The sequence below is a fragment of the Phaseolus vulgaris genome, chromosome 9 (assembly GCF_000499845.2).
Source record: "Phaseolus vulgaris cultivar G19833 chromosome 9, P. vulgaris v2.0, whole genome shotgun sequence".
NCBI lineage: Eukaryota > Viridiplantae > Streptophyta > Magnoliopsida > Fabales > Fabaceae > Phaseolus > Phaseolus vulgaris.
In genome coordinates, this window is record NC_023751.2 from 30,310,390 (window position 1) to 30,327,744 (window position 17,355).

Sequence of the window (17,355 nt, forward strand, 5' to 3'; positions counted from 1 at the left end):
ACAATTTAAAACATTTTCACCTTCAACTCAAGAACCGAATTGGAAGTAAATAATACATTATAGGAGGACCCATATGCGATTCACATTCTTTTGATCATTACACAGAAAGGAATGAAATATGAAACACACATCATGCTTGAAACATTGACACATACTTGAATGAAACTTGTCGGAGTCAACCAACGATGCCAACATTTGATATATTACTTTACCTTAAAACGACATTATGCATAGAAAACTAGGACTGTAAAGATATACTCAAAATTTTCCATGCAGAACTTGCTTATAATATCAACATCGACAAAAAATTTGTCACCTCTAATTAGTTTCCGTCAACTATATATGCTACTGTTTCTCTACACTGAAGCCTCTTATTGCGTCTCATTCAACAGTAAAACATTACATTCCTCACATGCTCTATTCAACAGTAAAACATAACATTTTTCACCTTCTCTTTCAGAGCAGGCAGTGGCCTAACTGGCCCCTCTTTCGATCTTGTGCCTCGCAGTTTAGTAATCTCTACAACATCAGGTTCCATGTAGAATCGAGCTCTGTAGGCTGCTAGATGAGCATAGTATGCTGGAGGCACTGCACACACAACATAAACTTTATATATCTGATAATGGTAACTTTATATTTTGAGAAGTTTGTTCAAAGATAGTGTCTGCGTTTAGCATAATTACCTACAGAAACAGACCGTGTACATCTTGCATAACTGCAACCAAAATGTTAAGGAAGGTTATGTCATCTTAAAATATAGCATTACAAATTTGAGATGATGAATACAAAAATTATTTACGTGTAGCATAAATTGTTGGTAAGAGACTGAATCTCATCTGCAGTGAAATTGTTCTCGTCCCAGAGGACATGGTAGTGTGCTGGTCTACTTGTACCCTGTAAATAGTTCATCAACAAGGTAAAATCGATGCTACTGCATACTAGATATTTTAATGGTTTGCAACAATAAGATGCTGATTCAGCAATTTATACAGGTTTTCATTTTCAGTTTTATGTCCTAACCAATGTGGCAGCAACAATACCATTACCATACCTGAATTCCTGCATGACTGCATAAGTAGAAGTCAAATTCAGAAGGATGACAGATCTTAGAATCTACCACAGTACCTACATCAAATAGTTGATGAAATTGGATAATGGACAGAAGACTGAAAGATCTTAAAATCTACCACAGTATCTACATTGCCATAAGATTTTCTTAGGCCAAAATAATCTTTTAAATTTTCAATTGAATTCATCCCCCTTAGACACTTGCATTCGGATATCGTTAAAATAGTGACAACTGACAAACCCAAAGTTTAGCAGCTGGTAGAATCAAAAAGAAAAAACTAACCAGGTAAGATATTCCCACTCTTATCAGTACTATTTCTGTCATCGTGATTGTTTGCAAAGAGTCTAGTGTGATGCCGCTTTTGAACTACTACAAATGTTACTGGTGGCTGGTAACTAGGTTCCAAAGATGCACAAGCCTATACACAGAGAATATAAATATTGGAGAATAGCATACTAATAAAAGTTATAACTATATACCGAATTGTTTTCTCCAAGTACCTTGCGGATGGCATCAAGCTCATATAGCAAAACCTGGTAGAACTGTCCTTCACTTACCCCATCCCTGGTAATATATTAGACAACATTGTTGTTAAAGTAACTGCATAGTTCACATTCTTAACTACCTCCCCATAATAATATCAGAACAGATCCAACCTACCTGTAAAAGATTATTCTCAATGGTTTTTGTCCTGTTGCCTTCTTAAATGATAGTAAAAGCTCCCTGCAGATTCACAAATTAGCATGAACTAATATGAATGAAAATGTTGGATAACATCAAATGATAAATGCTAAAATATTATTAAGATTTCCTAGTGGTCAATAATCGAGTTCCAAATTTAAAGAAATTTAATTTTGCTGCTGTGAGACTCCTCAGACATGGTCTAAGTTAACACAGTTTCCACAAAACATTAATGAGGTTGACACGGTGATCCTTTTAAGAAGTTCAAAAGTAAGAAACTTAGTGTGTAAGTTTTTATTTTTCCTTTAAACAAAGGAACCATCTATTTCACATTTACATTTTGTGTTTCCCCTTCTCTATTTAAATTTGTCTTTAGATTCATCTAAGTTACATGGTGTCTTTTCAATGATGGTGATCAACAAAGAAATAATGCGTTCAAATTGTTATATATGTATGTGTCCGTGCTTTAATAACCCATATACAGGTTGTGAGCCTTTTATATTTTGGAGCAATGTGAACCAAAGACAATGTAAGACCATTAAAGAAAAATCAGATAAATACAACAGGGGACCCAATATGAATTTGAAGCAAACACATTCACAAAGAGACAAATTTAAAAGAGATGCCAATTAAGTACCTGATCATACCACCATAAGTTACACCCCTCTGTGGATCTTTCCAAGATCTGAAAAGATCTTGAATAAGTTCTTCTCGATGAGGCTGAGCACAAACCAACCCTGCATACTTTGTTACTTCAGGCCAGTCCTGGGAGGCAACAACCTGTTACCATACTCAGTTAGAGGCCAGAAAAAAATAAATAGGAGAATAAAAGGACATGTAAGATAATTTACTATTACTCAAAAAGCAATGAGAAATACAGTAGGGTGAAGATCCTACTGCCACATAGCAAGCTCCTTGAAGGAAAACAACATTCTCTATCCCCCCTCTCTCCTATTTTTCTCCCCTGCATTCTCCCCACCCCTTCACTCATTAATCGATTCTGTCACATCTTTTTCCATCTCAGCATTTCTCTTCACACCCTTTTTTCCTTCTCCAAAACTTGCGCTTATTGCAAACTTCTAAGCCCACATTCTCAGTCCTATCAAGTACATATCAAACATAGGGCATCCTTTAGTTGTACATAGAAGTTTGGAAATTCTTACCGCAGCAATGGATGGACAAGAATCCTCTCCTGATTCTGGATGAGTTACATCAGCTCCAAATATTATTGTTGGAATATCACTAACCAGTGGAATCCTCCAACTTAAAGCATCCAAAAGTACTGTGTTTCTTCCTCCCATCTGCAAGAATAAATAATTTAATCAAGCAAATGAAATGAAAATAATAGTTACAAATAAAAGACTTCAGACATCAAAGTAAAGATTTTCGCATAGCATGTAGCCACCCTGTCACTTTTGATCGTAAAGTATGACCCAAGATTTAGTAGCAGACCTTGACATTGATTTTTAGTGCCACATTTGCAAGATATTGTCTATTGATCTTGAATACATGTTTTGTAAGGCAACATTGAGAAATCAACCCCAGATCTGTTTCACAAATTCTTTTGAGATCACCTGCGCGAAGAGTTTGTTTCTTTAATGCAAGTATGAAATAATTTTCTCCACAGATAAACTGAAATATAGATGATGGAGAAATGCTAAGCATCTCTTTTTTTCTTAAAACCATGTTTATAAAGGAATCAACCAGGGAAAAAACACATTCAAGAGCAATGAGGCATTAAGAAATGAAAAAAAATGTCAAAATGAAGAAACATCAAGGCACTATTACCTCAACATTTCTATAATTATAAACCAGTACCATCTTAGTTACGGTTATGATGTAATACAAATGGAAGAGTGGCCTAGAATCATACCATACAGAGAGCCATTATTGTCTGGAAGAATGACAATCAGTAACTCTAGCTCTTTCCCTCCGAGCTTATCCATAGCAGCAGAATGCACATAATTCAAAGCTTTCTTTACCTGATCTGGTCTTGCAGAATATATAGGAATGACAGGGTCCTGACTGAATTCCTGAAAAAGATCAAACTTTAAACCAATTGGTCGTAAACATTCTGATACCCCCCAAAAGCTAAAACTATTAGGTGACACAAGAATGTGTTTACATTACACCTTGACAACGAATGTGATTAAGAGTGACAATGATATATAATGAAAGATGAGTATATATAATTTGAAAGAGTATCGAGTGCAGTTCAAATAAATAGTCCCTACAAAAAGTTCAGCTAACAAGGCTTAGCCAACTTTTGAAACTTTACCATGCCTGAGATTTGGCACATCTGAACTAACTGTTGGCAAAATCCACGAGCTGTACCTTCCTGTACACTTCGAGAGAAATTGATACATGTCCAATATCTTACAGTACTTCCATTTATTACTTTCTGCATTAAAATTACCAGATTCCAATCAGTCAGGAACAAGTAGTTTTCCTTTTCTTTTCTTTCACCAAAAGAATTAAAACTACTATATGTTGGCGTCAGTGCTGACCTTGTTCATCATGTTCCACTGACCAACCTGTGGCAAGTATTCTTTCTCTCTTCCAGTGTCGTGATATTTCAACTATAAGTAAAAGGAAGAGCCAAAATATATTATCAACACAACGGCAAAAGTAAACAATAGGTAAAAGATTTAATTATGGGAAAATTACCCAAGGAGGTGGAAGAACCCGAGCCTCAACGGATGCAAGCTTGTTGTCTATGCTGATGCCAAACTCTTTTGCATACGGATTATTGTCGTAATTGTTTTGTTGCATTGTCTGCAAGTAAACAGACAAGCTCAAGATAAATAAAGCAAACTAAACAAACCATGTTAGAAGAGGAAGAGCTCACGTGACTATAAAGTATGAAGTTACCATGATTGCAATTTCGTATATGGGAAGGACCTATTCAAACTATATAATGTTCAATTGACTCTAAAGTAAAAATGTATCAAAAAGGGAAGGATGGAGGTAAAATCAAGAACCAATGATAATGTGACCTGTAAAATGTCTGCCTCTTGTTCTCGGGGTCTCTGGCATGAGAACTTCAGCAGAGAAGTTATCTGTTTCTCATTTAGCCCTTTTGTATATCTCTGGCCCTCAACTATTTTGCATGCCTGGGACAAGATTCACATGAGTTCTCTATGGAAAAGGTAGAGATAGAATAATTTAATTTGATTAAATTCAAAGCAAAGATTACCTCCATGGGCAAATAGTTCACCTTCCTTTGGCTTCCTACTTGAAGGCAAGGTAGATGAGAATATTTGATAGTAAATCCATACATTTCTTGAAAATAATCAACTACTGATTTCATGTTCATTTGCTCATCAAGAGGGAAACTGTTCAGAGGGGAAAGAGACAGTCATTTCAAAGGAGGATATGTGTAAAATGTAAAGTTCAACCTTCTAAGTTAGAAAAGACATACATAAGCTCCCTTGTAGGCTGTGAAGTCAGTCCTGATATTCTATACTTCCTTCGGAAATTTCCTCTGTGTGTAACTTCAACTTTTACACCTCTTAAGGCCTTTTTTATCTGTTTTCCAGTGACAGCCCACACATATTTTGGTTAGATACTACTTAAATATTTCTCTCAATTTGAGAACTAGAGACATCACCAATTCACAGTTACGTCATTCATTCTTGATGAATTGTGTAGTGGAACAATGATTGAATAGTTTTCCATAAGACAACATTCATAGTATTAGTGGAACATTGATTGCAGAGTTTACAGGAAGGTAACATTCATAGTTTTCCTCGACCAATGATTGCAGGGATTCCAAAACACAATAAATTCATACCTTGACACGATCTGCATCCGATAATGGCTTTGAGTGCACATCTTTTCCCAAAATTTGAGCAACAAAGTCAATCACAGGTAGTGGTTCAATAAAAGCCATTGATGACATATCTGAATGCAATCAAACATAACTGAATAAACACCAATGACAAGGGAAAACAAAGGATTGCAGCTTATTAGTTATTAATGGTGGAAGCATAACCAATGTTAAGTGACAATCCCATCTGAGTAGGCCTTATACTCTGGTAGAAGCCCCTCCACGATTCAAGGCCACCACCCAACTGCTGTGGTTTTCTTACATCCGGAGAATAAAGAAACCTCCCAATTGACACATAACTAAACATGCACACGAAGCCATAAGAAACAAGAAAAATTATCACAACGAATGGTACAAAAGTAGTCAACATATAACTTTCAAAGAACAACCACAACGCACCTCTGAGCCGCAAGCTCCCTTAACACAATATCAAAGACGGTTAGAGCTTCCTGTGGATTGTCCACTTGCTTTCCACTTAAAAGGTCACGTAGCTGATGCATGCTAACATGAGTTGCAAACTTGATTAACACCTTAAACTCTCTTGCCCTGTTACAAAATAATTAAAACTCCATAAGACACTCACATTCCACAAAATCCAAACGTTGGTGCAAATTCAGAAACAGTCATGGACCAGTTATGATTATGAACAAAATAAAGTACTCTTGAAGAGAACATGGGAACTTGAAAATTACCTGGTACCACTGGTGGCATCGTCATCCTCACTCAATGTTACATTGAATTCTTTGTGTGTAAAAGGAAGCAAACCAGATGTGTAAAGGTTTCTTCCTCCATCATACACAGGGAGCCTCGTGGCTAAGCCAGTGTGCCTGTGAACCCTCACCAACTCTGCTATGATAGCCTTGCTTGTTTTTCGTGAAGTGACTTCAGGTGTTATTTTAACCTTAATAAAAATCAAACGCAACAAAGTGAGTCAAAACAATTCTAGGCCAACCCTTGCAATGAGTAGGTGTTCATATTTTCTCCACACCCCTATTTGATTATTTTGGAAGAAACAATGTACTTTTTTTTTAACCACTCTCATGAGGGTGGCAAAAAAAAATCTTTTTAAAATTAAATCATCCATGCATAAATCATATATATAAGATTAGACTTACATTGTAATGGCTCAAGTCAGATACTGATATATCTGCAAGGAAGTGGTTAGCTTTGATGAGACACTTAGTCCCAAGTTGGCCAAAGCCAGGCCTTTGATGAAACACAAGACTCTTGCAAGTGGCAGAGGAAGCAAGCTGTGGATCAAGTTCTGCTTCTTGTAAATTCTCTGGCTTGCACTGGCTCCTCCTCCTGCACCTTCTTCTACGTTCTGTGGGTTTCGAAAGAGGCCTTCTAGACTTCACTTGGTACTCCTCTGGATCCTTCATTTTTCACTTGGCAGAGTAGTTCTGTGGAAAAGACACAGAAGCAAGTTTGTTTTATGTTTCTGTTAGGAGAGGGGCAAGTGGGAAAAAGACAGATTCCAGCTGGGAAAAAGGAACCAAATGGTTTTTATGGCACAACAAGTCTCAAGTTTCACTCACAAACAAACCATGTCTCAGCTTATCGGTTATGCAATGGTCTTGAAGGAAGAGAATAGAAAGTACAAGAGTGGGAAAGAAATGAAACTTTGTAACGGCTGAAAAGGCTGAAAAGAAGGGGAAAAAGAGGAGGGGAGGATGGCACAACATCAAATCCAGACAGTGTTTTCCTCTTCCCCTAGGTGCTGTATATTCTCTGAAAAGATGTGGATCATAAATAAAGTGACGTGCTTATATACATGCAAACCAGGAATAGCCTATATCTATATATATACTTTCCTAACTACAATAAATTCTCACTTTTATTTTTTTAAAGTTAACATGTCACCATATATAAAATTAAGAAAAAAAAATATACCCCATTTATTTTAACTTAACTAAAAATATGAAATTGAAGTCTAAATATGTCTTTAAAACTAAAAAATAATTATCATCTATAATAATATAACATAAAATTTTGTCTTTCATAATGAGCATAAATATTTAAACTAGTATATTGGATTATAAGATTAAAACTTTTATGTAATGTCCTTGAAAAATCAACCTGCTTTCATAATCTTTTAAAAAGTAATCAATACTATCCCCCTAATTTTCATATTTTTCAAATATTTATGAATGAAAAAAATGGAAAGGATTTTGACCGAGAGAAAATAAATAGTCATTATAAAAAGTAAATAATTTGACAAAGTAAAACTTACAATAAATTTATTAATATTATATAAATTAAGAAAAAGATACCTATTAAACTTAGATTTTGAAACTTTTAAAGGTTATGCATGTAAATCTAAATAACCAAATTAAGTTTTTGTCTTTTTCTCTCCCCAAATAGTTTCAAATCTTTCAAAAGTTTAACTTCACTATTTTTTTAATTGGTAGAGTGGAATGAAGAAAAACTGAATTAAAATATATAGGTCCCATATTACTTATCTATGAATTAATCTTTAAACTACTCGCACTCTCGAAAATGAAGCATAGAAAGTTGAAGAGTTAGTGAGTGTGAGAAGAAAATTTTTGATATGCCCCATTAGGGTGGAAGTGTAGGTTGCATGTCCATAGGCGATAGGTGTAAGGTAGAAAGAAAATGGGGGTGTGTAATTATTTGAGTTGAAATAAAAAGGTGGTCCCAAAGTAGATGTTTTGAAATTTACAGTAGTCGAAGTTCTTGGAAGGACAGGTTGTAATGTTGCATGTATAAACTCCTTTTGCAGAAAGGAGAAGAAAAGCTTTATGATCTTGGCAAGTTGAACTACAGCGACAGAACATGGCCTAAAGCAGTGAGCAGTACTAAGACAAGAGACTAAAACAAAATGAGAAGAAGGTAATGGCACTAGCAATGGGTGGCTGCCACCAAATAACAATGTCAGGAACTGAGGCTAAAACACTGCAAGCTTTATCATGCGTGGCCGAAAAAACAAAGATTTTGGTCCTGTTCCCTTTGGCTTCGGTCTTTTGGATGCGAACGAATGTGGAGCCTAGAAAACTATAATTGACGCTAACGCTTATCGACTATTCGGGATCTTTACAAAGACATGAAGAACAATCATGTGTCCCGTCCCTTTCATCCAACCGACACAACAACATCCCTCTAAATTTATTCACAATTTTCATCAACACTTTAGACTTTCAAATTTAAATAACTTTATTCTTGAGGGATTTTGAAAATAGGAACTACAAATATTAAAAAATTTATGTTTACAAAACCAAAAGAGATTAGTGATATGTTATAAAGTTCATACACTTCTCTTAAATGGTGTGTCAGTATTAAATATTCGGATACCGTATGATACTTGTAGAAACACGTATCCGTGAAATGTTCAATTCAAAAATTATTTGTTGGATTTATAACAATTTTAGTATGACTCTAACACAATTTTTTTTTTAAAAAAATACATTAATTTTCTAAAATCTTAAACTTATTGTATAAATTTTTATTATAATTATAAAAATAAAAAGTAAATTCTTTTGAACCAATAATGAAAAACATCTTTCTGCTCAAAACAATAATTTGGAACATACTTATACACATAAACCTTTATTGTCAATTTATATAATTCATAATTATATAATATATAAATTTATGTCATGGTGTTCTTCATTTTAAAGATTATACTAACTCAGTATCAATATCAGTTTCTGTGCTATATAGGTGATATGTGTAAAAGCTAATTCCGATTATTTTTAACTATAATTTTTTTAAGGAAAAATACTCAATCAGGAATCAATTTAATTTAACTTGATAATTATCTCAATGACATACATTTAATGATTTCTTATAATTCATCTTTGATATTGATAGTATTATGAGTTAATTTTTTTAAAATAAAGACTTTAATTAAAACATACTCTGTCAATACAATATTTTTTACACATTCTTTTATATTTCCTTTAATATGCATTTCTATATAGTATTTTTATAATTTCTTGAAAGTTTAATATAGTAAACATATAAAAATTAAACAATAAATATATAAGAAGTCACACGAAAAAATATAGGCGTAACATTTATTTTTCATGATATAAAATTGATATTGAATTGATGCGAGAAAAAAATATATAAAAGAACCTCCAATTCTTCTCCAAACTTTAGGTTTTGTGTGCATCTATTTTTTCTTATATTTTTTAAAGGGTTAAAAAAATTGGTAAAAATTATTCTGTATTAAATTGGTATCACAATCATTTTTCAATTCGTTTATTATAATTTAGTCCTTAAAATAATTATGTTACTTTTAAACCAACACCGTTGACATATAATCAATTTTAATATATTTTAGTAAAATATTTGCATGTAAAGTGAAATATGAGAATGTTAAAATTAATATATAAATGGAAAAAAAATAACAAAATTACTCCTCAGATCACATTATAGCATATTTATTAAAAGAGAGATAAAAGTTAATATAGAAGTTTTTTTCTTCTAAAGGTCAAGTTAAAAGAATAACAGTTAAACTGAAACAAATTAATTTTAATTTTGACGTAAAAAATAATAATAGTTTAAATTTTAAAATTAGTTTTTATTCTTTAATTTCTTTATAGATTATGGAGCATGACGGGTCGGAGCTGGTGAAGTGGTATGATTTGGCAGCTTGAAGATATTAAAAATTTATTTAATATTTTTTGTAAGGAAAAGACAAAAAAAAAAAGGTCCTTCTGCAGAGGACGAAATGTACTAAAATTTTGTCTTTTTTAAAGTAAATGGAAAATCAGATGTGAAAATGTCACAGTCAATTGACAATTCGTGTATCAGGTTATCTGAATTCTTTACCCGATTCAGCTCTCTATCTTTACCCTAAGGTCACCCAAAGATTAAGACCCACTATCAAATATTTAATTAATTTTTATTTATTTATTGAATATTTAAAATTTTATATTTTTAATCAAACTTTTGTTTTTTAACTTTCTTTTGTTAAATGAGTTTAAAATTCTGTCATCTTATTTACCTCTTGTATTAAGAAATATAAATTTTTATATGAAACCATATTAATATTGATAAGTTTTTATAGTAAAGAATTCAGCTCTCTATGTCTACCCTAAGGTCACCCTGAGATTATGACCCACAATCAAATATTTGATTAAATTTTAAATATTTTTAGTTGAGGTTTTATTAAATTTTTGTTATTTAATTTTTTTCGTATTAAGAAATATAAAGTTTTATATAAAACCATATTTAATAATGATAAGTTACTTTAATTTTTTAATTTAATTGAAATATTGTTTTATATTAATCATACAATTTTAAATTTATTAATACATTGATACAAGTAAACAATAACATACATAGTCACATCACCTTCATAAAAAATTAAATGAAAAAGTTAATTAGAAATATATTTTTTTTTAATACTTAATAGACAAACTTTTTTAATAAGAATTTAATTGAAAATACCAAATTTACGAGAGACTTGGAATCCAATAAAAGATTATATTAAATTTGCTTAATTTTTAAAAGCTTTCAAGCTAGAGAAGCAAAATGTATAACATAGTTTAGAAGAATTCACATATAATAATTTAAACAATATTTATTATCCTACGTTTAATATAGAGTATAGTATAGACATCTATTATCTTATAAATTAGTATCTTATACTTATTCAGGATTCTTATAGATAAATTGAAATATGTTTGACATCAGAAATATTAAAACAGACGCATGTAATTTAAAATTCTAAAACAAATTATTCTCAAGATAGCACTTAAATAATTTTTAAATTGCACATTAAATTACTCATAAAAGTATATAATCTTATTATCCAAAAAAAAATATTAAATAACAACTAAATTTAAAAATAAAAAAATAATTAGTTACTATATTAATTAAATTAGATACTAATTTAAAAATTAAAAAATTATTAATGTATAAAATAATTTCTATTATTAGTAAAAATTTATAAAATAATTTTTAAATTGATAAATAAATTACAATTAAATTACTCATACAAGTATATAATCTTGTTATGTAAATCTTCTAAAATTTCAAGATGTATTAAATTGCAACTAAATTTAGAAATAAAAAATAATTATTCACTATATTAACTAAATTAGATAATAATTTAAAGATTAAAAAATTATTGATATAAAAAATAATTTTAATTATTAGTATAAATTTATAAAATAATTTTTAATTGATAGCTAATTTAACTATCTAGGTTTTAAATACTAATAATAGAGACTAATTTATAATATAAAGTAATAAGTAGTTAAAAAATTGATAGTTAAGGAGTTAGATAACAATTTAAAAATTATTTTTTAAATTTTTTACTAATAATAAAAATTACTTTTTATACCAATAGTTGTTTTAGTTTATAAAATAATCTTTAATTTAGTTAAATAGTAACTAATTATTTTATTCTTTAAATTAATTTCTTTTTTAGTGAATATTGTAATAATGTGAGTTTTAATAAACATTGTCGTAATTGTTAAATAATTTTCCACCAACAAAACTCTTTTAAATTTATAGTTTTTATATTTTACTTACATATAATTAAAAATACTCAGATAATGCAAGAAAATCTTGATAGTTGATTGTTTGATAAAGGAATATTTTATGCAAGAGTTGAGATTTTCCCCAACTTAAAATATATACATTTTTTTTAATTTTAATTTTAAGCTATTAAATAATAAAGTAGAATAAAATAAAATTTAAGAGATTTTGTGAAAAGTCTTCACCGTTAATACCACCCAATTATTTTTATTTTAATTTCAAGCTATTAAATAAGAAACTATAATTAAATTAAATTAAATTAAAGAGTTAGTGTATTAGAAGGATTAATTAAAATTATTTTTACTATTTTTGAGAACAGATGTTTCTAGAATCTCTATTATTTTATATATTTTTTTAAATTAAACTGTATGTATGGAAATTTATTGATTGTACTAATATTAATTTATACATTTTTACTATATTAATTAATAAAAAAATTATTTTAAATATTTTATTTATTATTATATTAATATCTCTTTCTCGAATAATACAAAACCGTATTAATATATTGATGTTGTTTGCAGCTTTAATTAATTAATTTATATTAAATTGTATATTGACATTTGTAAAGAAACTACAAGATAAAGGATAAAAAGGACATTGTAGTTTTTATAGACTAAATTAATCTTATTTAAGTTATAAATTTTCTATTAATTAATTATTTAATAATGAATTTATTTAGCCTAGACTTGAGTAATAAGTTGAAAATAAAAACTGTTAACAATTAAGGGTTATGGAAAAGAAAGTTTTACTATAATATTTAATATTGTTTTTTATTTTAGTGTCTAAATGAATAAAAAATATTTACACATTAACTTTTTGTGGACCTATATAATAACAAAATTATATTTAAATCTAGGATTTCCTACTATCTATAAAATTTCCCACTATAAACTACTCTAATAGATTTGCAAATAATATTTAAATTTTTTTGAAGTGTCTATTTTATTAGATGTTAATCAATTCCATAAATGTTTAATACTATTGTAATTACTGAAGTTTCCGAGGATAAAAAACTATTGATTAAATATATTTTTAGTCCTAAACTTCATATAAAAATGACTTTTGTCAACTTTCAATTGATACTATTCATACATATAGTATAGTAAGAAAAATTATTAGAATGTTTTATTGCCATTTTTAGTTAAATAATTTTTATTGTAAATTAAGATCTTAAAATATTTTATGTAACTCATTACTAAATGTTAATGTATTATAATATAATTCAAACTAAAAATTAATTTATTATGTAAAAACATATATTAATAAGATTTTATTTCAGAAAAAAAAATTCTTTACCACAACTACTCAACTACTCATAATGAGTAGTTCTAATATTTGAACTAAGAACAAAATCTAATTTTATATTATAATAATATATTTATTTGTTATGTAAAGAAATATACTAATAAGGTGGTTCCATTCAGAAAGAAAATAATTTCTTTACCACAACTACTTATAATAAGGAGTTATAATGTTTGGATTAAAAATAAAATTTAATTTTATATTATAATAATATATGAACGAAAGTGTTTTTAATCCAAAAATTATATATTTTCAGTCAATTAGATATTTTCAAATGAAAAATTATACTCTTGTAACTTTTAAAGTAATAAACTTATAATAAACTATCATTATTTTTTTCTTAAGAAAAAAAACTATTTCTAGATAGTTTCATTTTAAAAAAATAATCTACTATATTATCAGTAATATAAGGAGCTTGTAACAAAGAATACCTGAATTTTAGAAAAGAAAAAGTGTAATTAAAAACTTGAAAACAAAAAAATTAAACTGGCCATGATTTAGTGTGTCAAGTGATATGATCTATTCCTCAATTATTCTCTGCAGAATTGTGTTTGTGGCTTTTTCTTTTCAGAGATGTATTTATGAGTCTGGAAATAGTCGAAAATAGCAGTGGAGGTAACCCATATCGCAATCATGACAAAGTGAGACCCAAATCAACACATTCACACACCAACAAACATTTCACATCCACAAAACTTCATACATAAACATAATAACTCGGGTATAGACTTTTGCAGAGTAGAAAGCCAAGTGTAAAAAAATTTGAAAAATTAAGAACCTTTTCACAGAACAAGAGAAGCAGTTAATGGAACCAAACCTTTTGCTTTACGCTATGTGTGTGTATTAATGCCTCTCTGCTCTGACTGCGCTCCAACCCAACTATATGATCAGTATATTAAATACCAAATGTCAACAAAACCTTCACATTACCCCTTCCATTCTCCCTGCACACAAAGGTATAATACTGTTACCACAGACTTTCAATTAAGATCATACACATGCATCAACTGCACTTAGCTACTCTGTCATTAATATACCCAGAGGCACCTTCAATCTTCAAACACTACATGCACTAACAGAGATTTTGTTTTTCTTACTATATGAATTATGATAAACTACTACTACTAGTTTAGTATCATGGTAAATTTTTACACAATAAAAGCTTGTTTTATATCATGCTAAATTTTCTGAAAGACACAGACAATGGAAGTATAATGGAATATTTGTTTGTGCTTGTGTTTGTGGTAGCTCTTTACCAAAGTTGAAAATAAACCATGAAAAAACTGAAACTTTTGTGTATGTTTGGACTTAAGAACTAGTGTCTATACATAAAAATATCAAAAACATAAAAACATCAAAGTAGTGTATACATCAAAATAGTTTATTATTTACTATAAGGCAAACAAGAATTAGTTTCTTAGGGTTTTTTGGAGAAACATGAAGCAGAAGTAGAATTAGAAACAGGACTAAGATTGTAGATCTACAGCGGTTAGAACGAACCTGAAAAGTCAAATTTTAACAGTGAAGAGTGAACACCATGCAGGACCTTTACCAATTTATATGAAATTGCAAAGAAATTGTGAAGAAGGAAGTTGATGAGGCATTATATAATGTTTGAGAAATTGGTGTTTACTAAGAAAGGAGCTTTAACCGAGAAAGGAGATCTAAGAAGGGGTTTTGGGGATGAAAGCGTGCCACTTTGATTATTTAAAAGGATAAAAAAAAAATGAAGGCTTTTTTATCTTTTGGGAACCAGGAAAAGAAACGCCACATACATTAATGAAAAATTGCAGAAAGGAGCATTTGGGTGGTTGGAGAGAGTAATAAACAAAATCTGAAGTACTGTGTATAATGCAAAGAAAGGTGTGAGATTCCTTACACACATACATAAATACATAGATAGAGTCTCTGCCTCTGGTGCAAAGCTTGTATCAGAGCATTTCCCAGCAAACTTTGGGGTGTTATGAGAGTAAAGAGAAAATTAAAGAGATTGTTTAAGGGAAAGAGAAGTTGTGTGTGAGTTTCTTAGTCGGAAAATGTGGCGGAATTGTGTTATGTTCAGTGTTAAAAATGGCAGAAAAAGAGAGCAGAGAGGTTGTGGAGAAGCATGTGTAATGTGGCGAAGGGTAAAACTTTTATAAAGCAGGAACGAAGGCCAACACTTCTTCTCTCTTTGTCCCTGTACCTCTCTACTATTATTTATTTTACAAAACTATATACTATTAATATTTCGATTATATCATATATTTTCTCCTTTATATCATATTATTTATTTTATTACAGGAATCGTTTTCTTTACCTTTTACATTTTATAGTATAAAAACTGTATAAAGGACATTGTCTCTCTTTTAACAAAAACATGTTACTTCCTCCTATGCTTCATATAAAAATTTAAAAAAACTGACAATTCTTTTTAAAAATGAAAAAGAGACATTTTGTATCTTTATGTTTTTTTAATAATAGTAATAATGTAAAAATAGTAGATAGTTTCTAGTATATTGTGCTATTAAAATATGAGTTATTTTTAATATGTTAATGTAGTTGAAATGTATGTGTAGTTCTTTGTAATATTTAGAGAAAAAAAAATTAAAAGATAACTAAAAAGTAAAATAAAATATATAACGTGTATACCAATGAAAGAATCTCTTTATTTTACAATTTTATATAACATTGCATTTTTTATTTATTCTATTAAATAATACAATTACCTGTGTTTCTTAATAATAGATCAAACTAATATAGTTTTAGAAGTCATTATTGAAAAACTAATTATTTGTATTGTACTAGGTGATTTTGTTAGAAGTGTATTATATAGAGAATCATATTTTTTCACTTTAACATATTTTTATTTGTGATTTTAAGCATTATCATATCACTTGAATTTAAAGAATTACTATTAATTTTTAACTTCAGAAAGTGAAAAAAATATTATTTTAAATAAAACTTCAAAATTAATAATATAAATTATTTTAAATTCTTGGATCTTAAAAATCATAGAGTTCGTTTTTAAAGTCCAATATGGTCTCTTTTCTAATTTTCTTCTTTCTTTTAAGCTTATTTTCAACCTTTTCTTCTTTTTTTTCTCTCATTTTTCTCCAAGTTTTTATTTTTTGTTTTTCATTCAGAAATAGCCTATTATCTAAGAGGTATTACAGTATAGAGCATTTTTATCTAACACTATAAAAAAAATTGTGATAACAAAGAAGTTGTCACAAAGTGATAAATAAAAATTTAATTTTTGTGATGATTTTTTTTATAAATTTATGTAAGGAGTACGTATTGTCCCTAAATATTATGTCATAAAATTTTATTAGTGACGAAATTTTGTGACGCTAAGTATTATTTTTAAAATTATGTGTTTTAAAATATATAATTTGAAGTTTAGGATTTGATCTCTATAGTATTTTAAATTAAAGTAAAGCTTAAAAACTTTACTTGTTGAAAATGAAATTCTAAAAAAGAGATATAAACTGATGGAAAGATCTCTATTTTAGAACATACTCAGAATTCAAATGTTGAGAAAATAAAAACTCTAGAAGAAAACGTAATGTTGCAAGCATTTTTTCAAAAGTTTTGTAAAAGCTCAAAGACTTTAAATATTTAATTTTCTACTTCCAAACATGCATCTAACAAATTTGGATTAGGATATAATTTTATCGATAAGAATAAAAGAAATGGGAAAAAGTTAAGAGTGTTCAAAAGTTGTTGATTAAACATTTATTATTAGACCAAAAGTTATAGTTGATAGTAAATGTGTAATTTTTTCTACTTAAGAGTGTAAGAACACAAGTGTCATGATTCAATTTTTGGATCAAGTGTTTACTACCAGGTCAAAAGATATAGCTGATAGTCAAGACACAACTTTTTATATACTTGAGAGCTTAACAACCCAAGCACCTCGATTTGATTATGACTTTGCCCACTTGACCTGCATCACGGGACAATTGATGCACTCTAC

General features: G+C 29.2%; 1 protein-coding gene across 4 annotated transcripts; it reads right to left on the reverse strand.

Annotated features, from left to right (window-relative positions):
• Positions 1-255: 255 nt before the first annotated feature.
• LOC137821810 (protein argonaute PNH1-like) lies at positions 256-15,587 on the reverse strand. 4 transcript variants are annotated; one of them, XM_068626568.1, is made up of 24 exons: positions 15,285-15,587; positions 14,215-14,341; positions 6,695-6,982; positions 6,272-6,480; positions 5,979-6,125; positions 5,745-5,878; positions 5,544-5,653; positions 5,172-5,278; positions 4,947-5,085; positions 4,747-4,863; positions 4,418-4,525; positions 4,258-4,329; positions 4,029-4,151; positions 3,624-3,783; positions 3,203-3,324; positions 2,914-3,051; positions 2,388-2,530; positions 1,730-1,792; positions 1,570-1,633; positions 1,352-1,487; positions 1,052-1,125; positions 800-894; positions 684-715; positions 256-588 (listed from the first exon to the last, which is right to left on the reverse strand). In XM_068626568.1, the coding sequence occupies exons 3-24, from the start codon at positions 6,959-6,961 to the stop codon at positions 422-424; spliced, it is 2,727 nt and encodes a 908-aa protein (XP_068482669.1). In that variant the 5' UTR covers positions 6,962-6,982; positions 14,215-14,341; positions 15,285-15,587; the 3' UTR covers positions 256-421. The 4 variants fall into 4 exon arrangements, with proteins under 4 accessions (XP_068482669.1, XP_068482670.1, XP_068482671.1 ...); XM_068626569.1 differs by having other exon boundaries at positions 15,277-15,567; XM_068626570.1 differs by having other exon boundaries at positions 14,898-15,506.
• Between the last annotated feature and the right edge of the window lie 1,768 nt (positions 15,588-17,355).

Excerpts from the sequence above, each read along its gene's own strand:
- LOC137821810 (XM_068626568.1), bottom strand. The coding sequence starts at position 6,961 with ATGAAGGATCCAGAGGAGTACCAAGTGAAGTCTAGAAGGCCTCTTTCG. Across the intron at positions 5,086-5,171 it reads CAGCCTACAAGGGAGCTTAT|TTTCCCTCTTGATGAGCAAA; the intron begins GTATGTCTTTTC and ends CCCTCTGAACAG. Across the intron at positions 589-683 it reads TACACGGTCTGTTTCTGTAG|TGCCTCCAGCATACTATGCT; the intron begins GTAATTATGCTA and ends TTGTGTGTGCAG.